The sequence below is a fragment of the Spea bombifrons genome, chromosome 12 (assembly GCF_027358695.1).
Source record: "Spea bombifrons isolate aSpeBom1 chromosome 12, aSpeBom1.2.pri, whole genome shotgun sequence".
In the NCBI taxonomy this organism is placed as follows: Eukaryota; Metazoa; Chordata; class Amphibia; order Anura; family Pelobatidae; genus Spea; species Spea bombifrons.
In genome coordinates, this window is record NC_071098.1 from 33,248,816 (window position 1) to 33,267,828 (window position 19,013).

General features: G+C 48.0%; 1 protein-coding gene across 2 annotated transcripts; it reads left to right on the forward strand.

Moving 5' to 3' along the window:
• Positions 1-1,658: 1,658 nt before the first annotated feature.
• ARHGEF19 (Rho guanine nucleotide exchange factor 19) lies at positions 1,659-17,312 on the forward strand. Of its 2 annotated transcripts, none has more exons than XM_053452048.1 (16): positions 1,659-2,079; positions 8,277-8,770; positions 9,067-9,384; positions 9,487-9,580; positions 9,840-10,018; positions 10,921-11,168; positions 11,795-11,955; positions 12,100-12,252; positions 12,484-12,613; positions 13,484-13,558; positions 14,092-14,181; positions 15,291-15,454; positions 15,645-15,803; positions 16,192-16,268; positions 16,625-16,729; positions 17,050-17,312. In XM_053452048.1, the coding sequence occupies exons 1-16, from the start codon at positions 2,075-2,077 to the stop codon at positions 17,205-17,207; spliced, it is 2,610 nt and encodes an 869-aa protein (XP_053308023.1). In that variant the 5' UTR covers positions 1,659-2,074; the 3' UTR covers positions 17,208-17,312. The 2 variants fall into 2 exon arrangements, with proteins under 2 accessions (XP_053308023.1, XP_053308024.1); XM_053452049.1 differs by having other exon boundaries at positions 9,094-9,384.
• Positions 17,313-19,013: the final 1,701 nt, after the last annotated feature.

Consider the following 19,013-nt stretch of genomic DNA (forward strand, 5'->3'; position numbering starts at 1 on the left):
CGTATATATCTACACACACCCGTATATATCTACATACACCCGTATATATCTACATACACCCGTATATATCTACACACACCCGTATATATCTACATACACCCGTATATATCTACATACACCCGTATATATCTACACACACCTGTATATATCTACATACACCCGTATATTTTAGTTGATTTCCTAATTTCCGCGTTTCACCATCGCTGCATTCTGGCCGGTAGTGGTTACGCGGCTCATCGCACAGGTGTCTGTGTGTCGGTGCTGTTGGGCCCGTGTATTAGATGAGATCTACGGGACATGTTGGGGGAGGCTGCGCATGCTTTGCTCTGTGTGCGTGGGACTCGTGGTTACCAGGTACCGTTCCTCTTGGCCTGCCGCGTATCTGTGGGTCACCTCCAGGTCAGCGGAGCGATGGAGCCCGGAGTCCTGTTCCCTCCGCGTCCAAGTTCAATGTAACCGATTATATTGTCAGGGGAGGCAGATACTTGGCTGCGGTGAAGCCGGACCTCCCGAGGCCCGTTCCAGAACCTGGCCCCGTCTCCACCCAGCCCAAGCGCACGACATCAGTACCGCGAATGCGCCTTTACTCCAGAGCTGAGATAAGACGCTACATTAGTTGCAAAGACACTTTCTTCACTCAGCCACATTGTAACAACACAAAGGGCCGTTCTCTGAGCGATACACCTTGTCTTATCGGCGGATCGTTAGTGAGAAGCCTTTTGTGACCTGGCCCTGGAGGGACATGAAGGACTTTGGTCGCAGTGGGAGCCGCATGCTGGCAGACACTGAAAATACTCAGCCCGGCGCATGGGCTCCTGTGCATTACTGAGCGTCTGGGATGGAAACCATGAAGCTAAGATGGCGAGTTCATGCGGCCGACGGCCCTGCGCCTTCCCGTGTTACATCTGGCAGCAGATAAGACAGGCTGATGCAAGGTATCGACGGCAATCAGACAGAGAATGGCTTTTGCAGCGGGGCCGGCGCATGGGCATTAACAGGATGTGAGCAGAGCTGACTTCTCCACAGATCAAAGGGGCCAGGGCCCTATCGCCCCAGGGGCCACAGATTGGCTCTGGCACATATTTCAAGCTCTTTGGAGAAGACCATTGCTCATAATCTGCTGCCGTTACTGAGGGGTCTCGCGCATGCGCCTGGCCTAGGGCCCCATCGATATACCCCCCCTCGATATGGATTTACTTCTGTGTCACAGAGAATCGCCCCCCATTCTAGCGAACGAGGGTCCATTTCACAGGGATGTAAGATTCCTAAAAAGCCCCTGTGTGGGGACCCAGTCTCACCCTTTCTGCCCTTTCCACAAAAGAACTTAACCCCTTTGTGGCTGCAGACAGGGAGCCCTGTGTCTGGAGATGTCCCTGTTTCGCAGATGTGCAAACAGTCGCCCTGTTATTTTGGGAGCTGCCAAACCAGTTCTGTGTTTGTTAGCAGAGACATGTCTGCAGGGATTTGGAGGAGATGGAGGGGGTGGGGTGGTGACGGGGTCTGAGACGTGTCAGCACAAATCAGGGATCCAGATCTACCTCCTCCTTCCACTGTCCCTGCGCTCACACTCACACACAGAGTGCACACACTGCACACGCTGGGCACGCTGGGCACTCCGGCAAAAACCCAACAGGTGCTGAGCATAACTAAGCCCGGAGACGTCAGGAAAGATGGCGGGACGCCGGGGGCACTGAAGGGGGAGGGCAAGGGGTGCAAGCTGCCAAAAAGTGCATGATCTCTCAAAGTTGGACGGAGGCAGCACAGAACTTCATCTGGGGAGAGACGGGAGGACACGGAGGGGAGGGAGAGAGAATGAAAGAGAGAGCGTTGGGGACATAAACAAAGAGGGGGGAGGGAGGGAGAGACTTGGCTAAGACAAAAGAGAGAATGTGAAAGGGTTTCATGGACAGAGAGATACCAGGAAGCACCTGCTAGAGCGCAGCCGGGGCACAGCGTGCCGACACTCACCACTTCCAGCCGCATTCGGGGCGCTCGGGACTCGGCAGGGATGCCATGTTCTGCCAGGGGACACAGGAGCCACGGGCTGATCACATGCTGACGGACAAGTCCCACAATGAGGTACGGATCCCTGCTGGGGCTGCTCCGGGGGCCACAGGTGGCTGTTGGGATGTGTGGGACCGTGGCACATATTTAGTAACAAAGGCTTGTGTAAACGTGGGGCAGATCTGAGGTTCCCGGGGTGGTTGGGGTCTGTACTTGGGCAACTAGTTGAGCAGTTGCATTGTGATCTATCCCAGAGAAGAAAGGCTCGGGTAGATCTGTGGTCCCCGGGGTATGTGTTGGGGCAGTTACACTGTACTGTTATTACAGAGTGGGGGAAGTTAGGGCACTTTTGTTGTCCCTGTGTTATGTGCTGGGGCAGTTACACTGTACTGTTATTGTAGAGTGGTTGACGTAGGGGCAGTATTGGTGTACCGGGGTATGTGCTGGGGCAGTTACATTGTACTTGTTATTGTAGAGTGGTTGAAGCTGAGGCAGTATTGGTGTACCGGGGTATGTGCTGGGGCAGTTACACTGTACTGTTATTGTAGAGTGGTTGACGTTGGAGCAGTATTGGTGTACCGGGGTATGTGCTGGGGCAGTTACACTGTACTGTTATTGTAGAGTGGTTGACGTTGGGGCAGTATTGGTGTACCGGGGTATGTGTTGGGGCAGTTACACTGTACTGTTATTACAGAGTGGGGGAAGTTAGGGCACTTTTGTTGTCCCTGTGTTATGTGCTGGGGCAGTTACACTGTACTGTTATTGTAGAGTGGTTGACGTTGGGGCAGTATTGGTGTACCGGGGTATGTGCTGGGGCAGTTACATTGTACTTGTTATTGTAGAGTGGTTGACGTTGGGGCAGTAGTGGTGTCCCTGTGTTATGTGCTGGGGCAGTTACATTGTACTTGTTATTGTAGAGTGGTTGACGTTGGGGCAGTATTGGTGTACCGGGGTATGTGCTGGGGCAGTTACATTTTACTTGTTATTGTAGAGTGGTTGAAGCTGGGGCAGTATTGGTGTACCGGGGTATGTGCTGGGGCAGTTACACTGTGATGTTTAAACAAAGTGGGGGAAACTGGGGTAGGTTTGTTGTCTCCATGGTATGTACTGGGGCAGTCACTCTGTAATGCTACTGCAGAGTGGGTGAGGTTGGGGTAGTTTTGTTACCCCCTGGGTATTTGTTGGGGCACTTAAATTGTCGTGTTATTGTAGAGTGGGGGGTTTCAATGCGGCTTTGTCTCAAACTGTTGGGGAAACTGGCCCCGAACTCACAGCCCCCGGGCACAGGCTGCCGTATACATGCGTGTCTGCTTATATCTGTGAGCTACCCGGTCCTAGAGGTGTTGAGAGTCCTGCACCTGTCTGTTGGGTGACCCTCTGCCCTGTACCTTCCCGTGTTGGGTGCCTCTGATCCGCCTGGCACCGGATTACGGATGGAGGGAGCGCGTCACGCTTCATGGATCACTTGTTCCTCTGTGTTTAGGGGGCTCTGCTCCCTCTCTTCGGCCTCACAGCATGTGGCCCCTCTGGCTGGGGACCCCCGAAGTAGCCAGACCCCTTCAATGCCAGCCAGAATGTTTGCGTGTCTATGAACATGGATAGCGTGGCATGCGTTTCCAGCCCCCGGGGTCCTGCCACCCCCTCGCCTGTTTCATCTCTCCTTATGGGCTTCACACCGTAACCCCTTCTAACCCCTAAGCCTCACTTAACCCAAACTCCTTCCCTCGCCCACAGCCAGACATAGCCTCCGGGCGAGCTTTTTCTGGCCTGTCGGTCAAACGGAGAGGCGAGGTGCCAGGCTCTGCAGACATTACCAGCCATGCCTGCCAACGGCACCTGTAGCCACTACCCTAATCAGGACGAGTTTGAGGGACTTTCACATGTTAAGCTATTTATAGCTGCCAACTATGCTGTGCCAGGGCGCATTCCTTCAGCAATCAACATCAAAGACCAAATATAATTATACGTCTTAGAGAATAAGGATTGGGACAACTCTCGGGGAATTATGGATACATCTTCATCATCATCATCATCGCAAGCCAGACCGAGCCAGGGACAGACACCGTAACCCTTTCAGCTCCAGTGACATGTAACGCTCGGGGTGCACTCCCCTCTGGCAAACGGGGATGACATTTTGCATCACCTGTCTATGGAAAGGAACGGGACATGCGCAGCCCCCCCACCCCAATATGTTTCTTTTGGGTCACTCCATGAGACGTGCGTTGGGGTCTCTCTCATTTCTTTTTTTGTGGAGCACAAAGTGTCTTTTGTCTTTTTTTGGGCTTGATTTTCCATAAACCCGGAACATACATTATAAAAATGTAATTACAACCAGTAAAATCTAAACTGTCAGATCAATGGCAGATTTTCATTATGTTGTGACTTTATAGACAGGAAGTAGACAGGGGGTCACATGATTACATAATAGGAAGTTGAAAAGACCAAACAAACCTCCCCTAAACAAAAAGTGCTTTCTAGGACGTTAAACTTCTGGAAGTGAACAGACTAAAGCTTTAGTGATAATTCAGCTCTATCATGTAATAAATTCCACCAACGATACCAGAACCGGGCAAAACCCAATCACAGCATTCCGCCAAAGTTGTGTTTACCGCATGCAGGGTCCTTTAACGGGACCCTCTATCACGGTGACCGCTAATTACACCCTTCCCAATAAATGGTCATTTACCTTGTGAGAAGCGCATGGACCTTGGACCTTAAGGAATTAAATGAGATAACAAGGAACCTGCATCATGCGTGCCTGGACTGCATTCATATATAAGTGTAAAGCATGTGTTTGTCCCCCAAAAAGAAAACTTATTGGAGGGGGCGTAGTCTCCAGTTTGTGAACCTCTTATTGTGATGACGTTGGTGGGATGTAGAAAGCGTTTATTGCCGTCCTCCATAATAACTTCCATTACTTCTCTCTGCCGCTCCTTCTCCAGGAATCGTTATTTTAGAGTAAACATGTCATCTTATTGATTCGTTTTTATGGATACGGCAATAAAATGATTACAAGGCTGTAAGATGCGTGTTTATGGCAGGTGCTTACAGGATCAATTTTAAAAGAGAAACTATACATAAAACACAAACATGGGGCACAATTACCCCCCTCAGCCATGTATTTACCCTTTGGAAATTGTCCTGAAACATATTTGGCATCTGCATTTCTTGACGCGTTTGTTTGGATGTTGCAGATTTGTAAGAGAACCTTACAATCAGGAGCACCTGTAACATTCAGAGTGAACATGCTGGGGGAAGCGATTTCCCGGTGCACACCTCACTTCCTGAGCAGGAGAAGTGAAACAGGAACTCAAGTCTCTCAAATGCCTGTTCTGTGCCTAAAGAATTCTTTCCCCAGGATGAAATGACAACACATTTTCATATATCTTATGCTTCAGATATAAAAGCTTTCTAGATGCTTATATTTACTGAACGTCCTAAAAAACATGGCAGGTAGAAATCCATCCAAAAAAAATCATTGTTTCCAAATTTCCTAAAAGCCTTTTTTTTAAAACAACAAAAAAACTTAATCATATTTCCACCCAATGACTGACCCAAAGCCAATGATCCAAGGCCAGGGGATGATCAGCGGAACTGAGCTGCCTCTGATAACTCTGCTCCTTTAATAAGAAAATAAGAGTGACAAAAAAGCTGGTACAAATAACCACCCATTTCATAGAAACAATCACCCAACATCCCTCGAGGCTTCTGATTACAGATTTGGGTGACAGGTTCCCTTTAAAGACGCAGAAGGAACAATGCGAGGCGTTTGCTGCGAGGAGTGGGAGGAATGGGGACAGCGCTGCAGATAAAAAAACACCCAAACTCTCTCTGGAAAACTTCAAACAGCTCCGGCATGGGGCAGCCTCCAAATCGCTGGGGGCAAATTCTATACTTCAGCTCATAGTCTGAGAACAGGACACAGGAACCTTCAAAGTCAAATTCACGGATGTCACCCCTGCCAGGACTTCAACAGCCACCCAAAATTTAATTGATACAACAATGAAGCCAATGCATTCCTAAATCGGCCTTCCTTTAAAATCCAAGACTCTAGTAAGAGACTATTTAGAGATAAACTCTGAGTCCATGACATCGGGGCACAAAAAAAATACATCAGGAGCCCATGTACCCCCATATGTGCAACAGGCCACATTCATCAATCCTGTGACATCAGGAGGGATCCAAGAGTTAAAGAGCACCAGGAGGGCATATACAATTGTTACAGCATTCATAATTGTAACAGCAGGTCCTCTTTTCCTTGTTTATACCTTTTATAAGCAATATTACCCCAAGACAACCTGACATATGAGCTTTCGAACCATCTGCCCCAACATCAGCCCCCAAAACCCTTGACCCCTGCCGAGTTGTGCCGTGATTTGGATATATGAAGGAATTGCTGTCCTGTATGCAAAAGGGGTTATGCAGAGAAAGACAAGTGAATTGTAACAATAACAATGTAACAAGCTGGGCATTTGCTACCCTGAGTTTCCCCACTGCTGGTGTCAGACTCACCGGCCTGTCATACACTGGGCTTCCATCACTGCCTTACTCCTACATGCACCCTCTTTACACATTTGTCCAATTAATAATTTACTATTACTAGAACACTATTTCACTGTCACAGAAAGCTGTCGTGCAAACGCTTGTTTATTTTAGAATACATTATATGCCTCACAGTCCCTGCACACACTGGAGTTGTGATGGCTAGAGTTGCATTAAAGCCCTGTTTGCTCTCACCTCACCGTGATGTCACCTCCTGCAGTAGTGCAAATATTTGGTGATATGTTCAAGCTGCATGTGAGCAATTACCCACCCCTGGGGCTCCTGGGCAATTCCCCTGCCGTGCCAGAGGATGAAAGGGATCTGGTTTGAAGAGCGGACTCTTGTGTTGTGGATATTGTTGGGGAATGGATCATATTATGTATCGGGAGTTATATTCATTGCTAATTGCAGATGCATTCTACCAAACTCTGACCAATCTGTTCCATCAGGGAATATATTTCTTTGATAAATAGGGTTTTCGTTGTAGCCTGGTTCAGAGGTTTTACCCCAATGATTGTTTCAGCATTCCCCCCCATGACTGTAGCTGCGTTTAGTGGTTTTACCCCGTGACTGCACTGCGTTCGGAGGCTTCTCCCTGCAGGCGTTGCAGGCTCAGGCAGTGAAAAGCAGCTGAAAATCTTCTATTTTTGAAATGGAATCTCATTTAAATTTAGGGTAAAACCTGCTGGATTTATGAAATTTTGCTTAACACACAGCTGTGAAATGGTGCAGAGGACCATAACAGATCCTGGTGATCTAGAACCCGTTCTGCAGAGCATCACTACATAGCCTGTTCTAGATTCAACAGAGCATTTCCCATGCTCTGAAATATTTCTACAGATATTTATTCCATTAAAATAGTAAAAAACAAGGTCATTTTTTTGTACTACCAGGTAGTATCAATGTGTCAAGTGGTACATGTTTTTTCACCCCACTCATTAAGAAACAGTCATAAACTCCTACTCCTTCACTGACCCTGAATATCTCATTCCAACGTATCAACAGGACCCTCACTGCTTGATTGCGCATGTGTTGTCTGGTGTGAGGTCCCTATAAACAAGGTGCTATACCTCATTCCGGTGACCTCACTCCGGTGACCCGCGCCTGCGCTTACAGAAGGTCCCACATACAGGCGCCATTGTTCGCGGCTCCCGGAATCTTTGCCTCTCACGAGCAGGTGTAACCGTAAGCCACTCTTCAGCTCTGATCTTGCAGGCTCTTATTCTGGGAAAGTCGCTGAACCGAAAAGTTGATGTTTGGGGAACATTTTCATTTGGTGTGGAGCGCGGCCTAATATTTGAGAAGCCAACATTTCCAAGGTCCTACTGCACACAATCCAAAATATCCTTATTAGATTCCTCTTCTCTTGAAGCCGTTTTCCACCTCCTTTTCACTCACAGCTGGTGGTTTTCTGCTCGTCCATTCCAGGAGCCTTACATGTGGATTTAGATGCTCCCCTTTGATGTTTGATCGATGCTTTTTTGCTACGTCACACACGGCCGGAGCCATAAGGAAGGCACCAAGTTTTCCTTTAATGCAGAAAAGAGTTTCCTTTAAACCTAGTTTCGAGTAATTCTTCCCCATTGATTCAGGAATATGTCCATATGGCGATGTAAATTGCTTACAGGTGTTAGAGCAGATGCGGCCACCAGATACAAGTTGAATAGCAGGAGAGGTTGTTGACTATTGATGCTGTCTAATAGCTTTAATGTCTGTCTCTTTTTCCACAGGCCTGGTCTCTCTAACACCCTCATGATGGAATACCAGCCTCTCCCGGAGTTCCAGCTCCACCGCAGCCCACTGCCCTATGGCCGGGAGGGTGGTATGGTGCCAAGCCTTGGAGACCCCCCACCCAGAGACAGGCACAGGGTGGTAAGGCACATAGCAGTGTATCAGCAGGAGAGTCTGGCTTTTGGGGGAGTTCCAACTCTGTGCAGTGACAGCCAGCTGGGGTACAGGACTACACATGTTCCCCTTACCACCGTTATCCCAGGAATGACTGGCCACGTACAGGAGCCGTGGGTCATGAGGTTCGAGAACAGAGAGGAGCCTTCATCCCCAACTGGAACCAGAAAAGAAGACTTCACTAACGAGGAGAGAGGCAGAAAGAGCACAGAGCAAAGCGATGGAGACCAAACCCAGCACTCCTCATCATCGCCCCAATCGGAGAGCCCCCGAGTCATCAGCAGATCATCCCAAGGGTCGGAGAGAGCAAAATCTGCCTGTAAGTTGTCATAGTCTTCAGGTACGACAGACCAACAATTATACAGATAACAAGGGACTTTGAGTCCCTTTAAGTCTTTACAGCAGGAAAAATGGGCAGACTAATTGTGGAAAGAGGTCTATGTTTCTCTGTAACTATAGGCATGGCTAAGGAACGATGAATCCATATAGATTGTATCTCAAAGCCAATAATATTTCAGGGTCCACGGTTACCAGAGTCTCCAGTTTGCCCCGGTGTGTATTAGGTGAGACACGTAAGGTTAAAGATATCTATGGTTTTCTTTCTGCCTTTCTCAGGGCGTAAAATACGTCTCTATCTCCCAGACACGGCATCGGGAAACAGCCCTTCCACTCCCTCGGTGCTGGAGGACTCTGTCTTTTCGGAGCCTGAAGTTGTGGAACCTGCTGCGTCCGAGGTGAAGTTAGAACCTGAAGTCTTGGAGGTGACGGCTGTCTCGGGAAAGACAGAGCAGGAACGATGGAGATTTTCTGCTGCAGAGCTAATCAGCAAACTCCAACTAACCCAGCGCAGGAACAACTTCACTGCCCGGCTTGGCAAGTCCCTCTCCACCAAAATCACCCTGAGAGAAAGAGGAGCATCTGCCAGCCAAGAAGGTATTTGAAAACACATGGGCACATTCTATATGATATTATACCCTCTGAAAAGTCTCTGTGTGACCCAGATATTCGGGATTAATAGCGTTAGTGTCTCTGAAGGTAAATCTGGAAGAAGAGAGAGGAGATGTAACAGCGCAGGGGTGGCCAGCCTTCTCCAGCCGTCCTCCTGGGAGCCGGGCAACTCCTGGCTCAGGTAACAAAGTAACTGATTGAGATTGGAAGGTATTTGTAAAGTGTTGCGTTTTAAGAAACATTATGACAAGTTTCACTGTTTCGGTCGCTCACACTGCACATTCAAATGTCTTTTTGTTTGATTGTTTTAAGGAATTTCCGACACTTGGCCTTCAATTGTTCCAACAGAACGTACATTCTCTGCCTCCCCACTTTGTCCCAAAGCCAGGCGTTCTCTGCACTGGCCTGGAGGCTTATGGAGACCCTGTTTATCATTACAGGAATAAACTCACGGAGAGTGTGGAAGGGAATCCTGGACGACCACCTAGCCAGGAGAAAGAGAGTCCCCAAAATGAGAGATGTCCCCCCTGCGAAGACAAGCAGACCCCCTCAGTGGAGACCAGGTCACAGAGACGCCAGTCATACTGTGAAAGGAGACAGTCTCGCTTTCTCCTGAGCTGTAAGTGTATGTTACGTAAGAAGAAAAGAACTTCAATGTGGAGACCATTGTCGTTAACTACCTCTAATCCCACCATCGGTACATTTTCATTGTATCGTCCATCAAAAAAAAATTCAGTTGTAAAATCTGCCTTATTTCACCTTTTTCAGAATTTGAAGGTGTGTATTTTGTGGAATAAAAATCTAGCAATGATATTGTGCCGATGGAATAAAAATACCTGCTGAGAAAATATACAGTGCCAATAATTCAGTTTTCCGTTGGTAAATGTTACTAAGTGACATTCCGAGAGACTCTAAGAAGAGGGCAGATCTTGCTGTGCGTCTCTCCTCGAGGCCTCTTAGTGAACGCGGTGCTGGCGTGATTTGCATGTGAATAGGGTCGGACGGTTTTCTCACCCCGAGGAGAGGTTTAGAACCAACTCTGAAGATAATCTTTTTTTAGCCTTTAATTTTAAATTGCCTAAAGCCATCGACTTCTTCCTCCTCAAACTGACACAGCCAAATACCACGCAAACTGTTTGATCTCATAAGTGGTTAAGTGAACCTGCCACCAGAAAATGATTTTACGTTGGTTAAAGAGCACGAAAAGTTTGGATACATTGTGCAAAGCAAAATGTGAAATGTTTCCAGAGACCCACAGAGCAGGAATAAGAGACGGGTTTCTTGGTTTGATAGATGGGTAGGGAGCAGGGTGTTTTAGGAGCGTTTCCTTGAGGGTGATCCGCAAGATTAATGAGTGTTTTATATTTTTTCTGCACAACATTCAGCAACATGTTCTGTTCTCAAAATGCTGCTTTTCTTTATTGTAAGACTTTATGGCAGGTGATGGGGTGACATCGTTTTGATCATTCCTAAACAGATCACCTCTATCCTGCTTTTAACCCAGTGATTTTTTCTACTTAGCGATCCTATATCAGGAGTACAGTGATGTAGCCATAAACCGGGAACTCCAAAGGCAGAAGCGAGAGGACCCCACGGCTGACGACGAGTACGCGTCGCCCAGTCCCAAGTCCAACCTGTCCCCCAGCAGCTCCTTCCGCTCCCAGCGATCTTCCCGAGGTTCCACCTTCTCCTTGTGGCAGGACATACCTGATGTTAGAGGCAGCGGCCTGCTAAACACGCTAACCGCCCAGGAGCGGAAATTACAAGAGGTTAGAACTCCCCACCCCATATATATATATATATATATATATATATATATACGGCTAATACAATGCATGGTAACAGGCGGGGCTATACATAGAGTATCCGTCGGGGTTATCTACGGTGGCATAGACCCAAAAAAGTATATCTCTGCCGTGCCCTGTTCGGAGCCTTTGTCTTTGTGCTTTCTATGTTTTTGGTCTCATGGTGGCACCATCCCTCATGCTTCTTTTTTATGACCTGTTTACTACTGATCTCCTGCTTGCACTTAAGTCCTTGTTCTGCCCGAGGCAGCCATCACCTTATTTAAGCTGTAATTTGTGGCATTAGTCAAATGGCATAGGGTCAGGTCTCCAAACATCACCTTAATGGGGGGTTTGGTTTCACTTGGGCTTCACTCGTGGTTTTACAGACATATACATAAGTAAAGAGAACGGCAGTAACGGAATTCAGCACAGCTGGGGATGCTCATAAAGCTCTCCTAACGAGTAGGTGGAAAGTGGCTGGTGGGTTCATCTTATCACTCTGTCTGTCTCTTATAACCGCTGCTGAGTCCCAAAATCTGTACTTGTCTCGTCTTTACTTCTGCTTCCCCCGGTTTGTGTCCGTCGGTCATTATTTTGTGTCTGTTCAGGCCAAGTTTGAGTTGGTGACCTCGGAGGCCTCCTATGTGAACAGTCTCTCCATTGTGGTGGATCATTTCCTGAACTCGTCTGAGCTCAGCGAGTGTCTCGGTGCCCAGGAGAAACAGTGGCTCTTCTCCAAATTACCAGAAGTGAAGGAGATCAGCGAGAGGTTTGTAAATCTACCTTCCCACAAATGCCGTAGCAAATAAACTGCACAGGCAGAGATTCAGAGACATAACTGTTACCAAGAATTATATTACTGCACAGTCCTGAAGCACTTGTCATGGGTATCTCTCTGGGTTTGGACTTGCAGGTTCTTGGCTGATCTGGAGGAAAGGCTGGAGGAAGACATTTTGAGGTTTGACGTGTGTGATATTGTCCTTCATCACTGCCCTGAACTGCGCCGCGTATACCTCCCTTACGTCACGAACCAGGCCTATCAGGAACAAACCTACCAGCGATTGCTGTAAGTGGATCCCACCTGGTCGGGTTGCTGCTGACATGACATTTCTCTAGGCTTTACCGAGAGGCCGGGGCATGGCCACTGATTCTTTTTTAGTTCTCTTACCACATTTGACAAAATCAGTCATCCGCCGTCGCCTTCTCTGTGGACCGTTGTGTGGCTTATTACTAGTTCTCCCTCGAAAGACTGACTTTTGATCCTACCGACTGGTGACGTCGCTTCTTTGTGTCTTAGGTTGGAGAACACACGGTTCCGAGCAGTCCTGGCCAAGCTGGAAGAAGACCAAGTTTGCCAGCGTCTCCCTCTGACCTCCTTCCTGATCCTGCCCTTCCAGAGGATAATGCGCCTAAAAATGCTGGTGGAGGTAGCGACACTTCTGTAGCCTTTAACAATCCAGCCAAAATGTTTACTCTAGAAACCCAACATTTGGTGCTACTTTTTACTTTTCTAGTAACTATTAAAAAATCTGACTGGCTTCTAGAATTGCCTCCTAAATTCTACATAACTGTTCAGGAGAGCCTTAGGGCAGATGTCACCAAAAGGTAGCTCTCCAGCTGTATATCCCCATGACTTTTCAATGACTAAACCGTGGCTGGCGATCATGGGAGTTGTAGTTCACCAACAGCTAGAGAGCTCCAGGCTCGCCCCCAATGCCGTAGGGGGATTTCATCAGTCTGGTCCATGGAGTAGCACTCGTGAGAGTGAGCGGGTAGGCGTGACTCCTGTGCACATGGAATGAGTCTTCACATGCACGCATTCCGCATCGATAAATCCTTACACCTGTCACTTTAACTAAGCGTAAGGGGGATGCGTGAAGCCACCAAAGCCTGGAAAACCATTTACTGAAGTCCAATATCACCACCATGTCCCATCAAAACGCTCATAACGTGGATTAGTGCTGGAACATGCCTGGGCACAAAGTTCCTCTTAAAAGGACAACTTCAAAACTCTGCGTTTTTTTCTGTATTTACATGTCACATGTTTGTCTAGTAGCGCCACCTGGTGTTCAGATGTTTTAAAATAACAAAAACTCTCAAAACCTGATAATTTGAAAAGAGGGTGCATTATTACAAATGAAGCGAGTGGTGCCTTTAATTAATTAGGCTTTGAGCCAGTGAATTCAGCACTGCAGACTAAGGCACAGGACTGAAACTTTCCAGTGTCAGATTGTTAGTCTGTTGTGGGGTTTTTGGGGCGTCTTTACAGTATGTCTCCATCCTGTGTGTCTCTACAGAACATACTAAAGCACACGGCCCCCGGATCCCAGAATGAAGACACGGCAAGCAAAGCCTTCACCGAACTGAAGAAGGTACCTCATAATCTGGGCACTAATTACTAAGCTCGGTACTCACACTCTTGATGTGCAAAGGGCTCTAAACGCTTAATACATGAACCATGGATTTACCCGATACCCGCATTTATTGGAGGTTTTAGACATTTTTATGAGTTTGGAATGGATAGATGGGACAGGCCCAAACTCAGCATTTAATATGCCAGTGCTATTATTATAAACAGATAATATGAACATACTTAGTGCAGACGGGAACCTGAATTCTCTATTTTTAGAGTCCGTCTCCCAGTCGGTTAGGGCACAGGAAGGTCTCAGTTGGGTGAGAGATAACAGGCAGGTGTCAGGCAGGTTCCTGCCCGGGGCTGTTTGTATTACCAGGGGGTGAGCAGTTGCACATTAGTGAGAAGTCCTGCAGACCACATGTGAATCACAGATGTGGCCACAGGGTCACACAGCAGACATGTAACGCTTAGCTCCTGTGTCCAGGAAAGGGCGACATTCTCACTCAAGATGGGGCTCTTATAAAAATTCCGCACTGTCGTCCCTTGCAGTTGGTGAAGGAGTGCAATGCCAGTGTCCAATCGATGAAGAGAACCGAGGAGCTGATCCATCTGAACAAGAAGATCCACTTTGAAAGCAAGGTGAGTATGAATCACAGCGGAACCTGATCTTCAAGAGTTTAGGTGTGACCCCTGGTTACCTCTGAGTACACGGTACTTGAAAAGTTTAGGTGTGACTCCTGGTTACCTCCGGGTCTCCGGTACTTGAAGTGTTTAGGTGTGACCCCTGGTTAGCTCTGGGTCTCCGGTACTTGAAGAGTTTAGGTGTGACCCCTGGTTACCTCTGGGTCTCCGGTACTTGAAGAGTTTAGGTGTGACCCCTGGTTACCTCCGGGTCTCCGGTACTTGAAGAGTTTAGGTGTGACCCCTGGTTACCTCCGGGTCTCCGGTACTTGAAGAATTTAGGTGTGACCCCTGGTTACCTCCGGGTCTCCGGTACTTGAAGAGTTTAGGTGTGACCCCTGGTTACCTCCGGGTCTCCGGTACTTGAAGTGTTTAGGTGTGACCCCTGGTTACCTCCGGGTCTCCGGTACTTGAAGTGTTTAGGTGTGACCCCTTGGTTAGCTCTGGGTCTCCGGTACTTGAAGTGTTTAGGTGTGACCCCTGGTTAGCTCTGGGTCTCCGGTACTTGAAGAGTTTAGGTGTGACCCCTGGTTACCTCCGGGTCTCCGGTACTTGAAGAATTTAGGTGTGACCCCTGGTTACCTCCGGGTCTCCGGTACTTCAAGTGTTTAGGTGTGACGCCTGGTTAGCTCTGGGTCTCCGGTACTTGAAAAGTTTAGGTGTGACTCCTGGTTACCTCCGGGTCTCCGGTACTTGAAGAGTTTAGGTGTGACCCCTGGTTACCTCCGGGTCTCCGGTACTTGAAGTGTTTAGGTGTGACCCCTGGTTACCTCCGGGTCTCCGGTACTTGAAGTGTTTAGGTGTGACCCCTGGTTACCTCCGGGTCTCCGGTACTTGAAGAGTTTAGGTGTGACCTCTGGTCACCTCCGGGTCTCCGGTACTTGAAGTGTTTAGGTGTGACCCCTGGTCACCTCTGGGTCTCTGGTACTTGAAGTGTTTAGGTATGACCCTTGGTTAGCTCTGGGTCTCCGGTACTTGAAGAGTTTAGGTGTGACCTCTGGTCACCTCTGGGTCTCCGGTACTTGAAGAGGTTAGGTGTGCTTACCCCGGGTCTCCTGTCTTTGCAGATTTTCCCCCTTATCTCTCAGTCCCGCTGGCTGGTGAAACATGGAGAACTAACAGAACTGGACATGCAAATCCCTAACGCTGCAGGATCGCGATTTAAGCTCAGCCCGAGGACAGTGTATCTGCATTTGTTTAACGACTGCCTGCTGCTGTCACGGCGGAAAGAGTAAGTGTCCGAGGGAATGTGTCGGATAAAATGAGAGTGTTACATTTCATTCAACCAAACAGAAAATCAGATCCTACCCTCTGGGTCTCTATGGGCTTATGCATTTTTGATTTATGGGATTGTGATATTCTTTTTACTCTTTATTTAATCTATCCGGCCGTTCTTCGGTTGCTGTCTCTTGTGCCTGCAGGACGGGCCGTTTTGCGGTGTTTGCGCACGCTCCGCGGTGTGATCTCAAGGTGACCGATCTGAGCTGGAAACTTCAGGAGGTTCCAGGAGAAGTCTTCCATGTGCAGCTATGTCACGACCAGCGACCCAAGCACGAGATTCTGCTACGGGCACAGAGCGAGTGAGTAACAGGGAGCAGGAGGAGGGGGGGGTAAAACAGGACAAAATGTGATTTTAACAATGGGAAGAGATCATAAAAAGGGGGAATGGTGGTCGACCACTCTTTCTATGAAATAATAATATGTGATGCATTCTAAAGAGATGAACAAAGAAAATCCGGACTGAAAAAAGCTGATATTTGTATTAGAGCAATCTTCGAAAATAATGTTTCAATCCACCACTGATACTAAAAGAATTCCGAGTGACATTCTAAGAGGTATAGATTAACCCTTTCAGGAATACACTTTCTGTGTTGTGATGTTCTCTAAGGAGTAAGTAGGATTTTCAGGATTTAATATATAACGAAGAAGAAGAGTACAAACAGTGAAATGTCTTCTCTTGTTGGATAGGAGCGAGAAGCTGAGGTGGATCTCTGCCATGTGCCCTTCCAGCGTCCCGGACCTGGAGCAACTGACAGAGAGCGAAGGTGCGCCCTCCTTGCACTGGGGTATCATGGGACCATTAGGCAAATCAGGAATGTGTATGACACAGTTTGTAAATCATCATTTGGGATTTCCTTTAAAATGGAAATAAAAAAGTATATATTAAAAGACCCATCGTATGCTGTCATAGGAGCCTGGGGTATAACTGTCTTTAGGTTCAGCAGGAAGCCCATAATCAGCAAGTGGATACAGTGTAGCCTGCAGGGTCCCCCCGATGGTCTATTCAGTAAACCATAGGGTTAGGTTGTACTGGTAGGTGGCACTTGTTAGGGTAATCTGGGTGGCTTTTGCTGGCCACAGCCAGGGCTTATATGTTTACAGTGTGTTCTGATACCCCCAGATATACCCCAAGTCCAATGCATTAAAGGATACACAGCACAGGGGCATGATGAGCTGACTCTGGAGAAGGCTGATATCCTGAGGCTTACAGCAAAGACTAGCGACGGTGAGTAATGACCTGAATCCCACAGCTCTGGGATAGTAACCTCTGGATTCTACATGATGGGAATCATAGTCCATGACAGCAAGTGTGTGTGTGCACAACCGTAACAGGTGAATTTATTTTACCAGCGTCCCAAACGCTGGGCCGGAGCGGAAAGATGCACCATACGTTAATTATATCAGTTGAGGGCATTTGTCAGGGGCGCAGACTGCCATTTCTGCACTTTTGGGGTCAGATTTCCACACTAGGTGCTGTTTTGGGGGGTAGCATGTAATAGATTCAGTGCACATGTGTGTTCCACACTTAACATATTGTTTTCTTAGGATGGATGGAAGTTATTCGGCTCTCGGATGGCGAGAGAGGATGGATTCCCACCACGCATGTCGAGGAAATCACCAGTAAAAACGCCCGTCTTCGGAACCTAAGAGAAAACAAACGGATCAAACACGCGACGAGCAAACTAGAGAGAGACCCCCCTTAAAGGCGGACGCTGCTCTGTTACGTGCCTATTTGTGGGGTCACACCGCGTATGGACTAATACTAAATCCTGCACATTTCAAACAAAATGGCATACATTTCAACTCCCCGTCCGTTCTGCAGAATCACCCCCACTTTGTGCCTAAACGGGGGGGGGGGACTTTTTGCGACTGTGGTGGGACTCCTGGAAAACATGAGGCGCATGTACAGAACATTCTTTATTCCCGGATCCACGCACCTATCGCATATGGCGGCTGCAGTTTTGTGAATATGTCACATTTCCAAAGTCCAGCTCAGACGGGTGGAAATTGAACTTTTTTTGGCCGTGGGGTGGGTGCAGACACTTTATGGCACGCAGCCACGCTGTGATTATATGAGTGGCCTGCAACCTGCCCCGAACGGCCGCAGAGGGATTTATTGTGACTGCTTCTTTACAACATTTCCAACAACGGCATAAAACTTGTGTAACGCAACCGACACTTCTGCTAAAAGTAGATGGCCAAAAACACAAAAAAATATACACGTAGTCACATGCACTGTGAGTGTAGGTCAGTTTTGCTCTAGGAGATGCATGCGAAGATCTCCAAACTGTAGTATATTAAACTGGGAGATCACATCAGTCTCTTTCTTGCCCTGTCTCTATTGGGTGTGTGGATTCTGTTGGTGAAACTGTAAATAGATGTCTGATTCATGTGTAATTAAACTTGGTTCTGACTGACTAATTTGACTGCACGTCAGGAATATTCCTCAATGTAAAGTCGAAGTGGACCAGCCTGACCCTAGCATGGATTATACTGGTTCCGGCATGGTTCTGCCCGGCTCCGGCATGGTTCTGCCCGGCTCCGGCATGGGTTAGCCCCACTCTGGAGTGATGCTTTTAACTCCGGGTTACTTTCAGAGTTAATGCCACCAAGGCAGGAACCAGGATAGGGACAGGATGGTAATAAATACTCAGAAAGCAGCACTAGGTGGCGCTGTAGGAACGCACATTTACACCATACTGGGAAAATGCAGCCAGTAACTACCAGTTTAAAGCTGTATGATGCCAATAATTTGCCCCTGACAATCTGCCCCTTATACTGAGAACCTGTTTTGCTGTGAGAATTTGCCCCTTCACCTAAAGCATTGCAGAAAATCTTGCAAGACATAATGCTGGTCCTTGTTTTCGGTTCAATTAACGATACTCTTCAGTGGCACAGAGCCATTAAACCCAACCGGTAGCGACACTGTACTGACCAGCTCACATTCTGCCGGTCAGTGCATATGGCTACATGTTTTCCCCCAAGCGTCATCCTGAAAACCCGGGGTGTGGAGCTGGATCCGTGCTGCACACCCCATACTCTGGTATGTCTGGGAGCTGTAGTCACCCTGCACCATGGCCGCTGGGCTCCCCCATCTTGGGTCTGGGTCGAGCTGATACGTTTGGGGGTCAGGCTGATCTATCCTGCGGCCAGGCCAATCCAACCGGGCCAGGCCAATCCAACCAGGGGCCGGGGTTTCTTGCCAACCATCCACTGACCTCAGCCTAAAGTTACTTAAACCCAAATTGTGTGCAGCTTGACCCTCCCCTGGGTGAGAGGTACTGGTGTTGGTTTTATACTGGTTTTGTGTTGGGGGGGGGATGTTGATGTAAATTGTTATTATTAAGCTGGGCTCTGGTTGTGGTCTCATTAGGTTTTTATTCTGAGGAGCTTGTGTTAAGTTTATTGTGGCCGGGGGTTCCCCACATCCTCATCTTCTTATCTGCTGGGGTCTCTGTAAAGCATGTATTACCGTTTACTGGTTTATATAGCACCCTCCTATTCCGCAG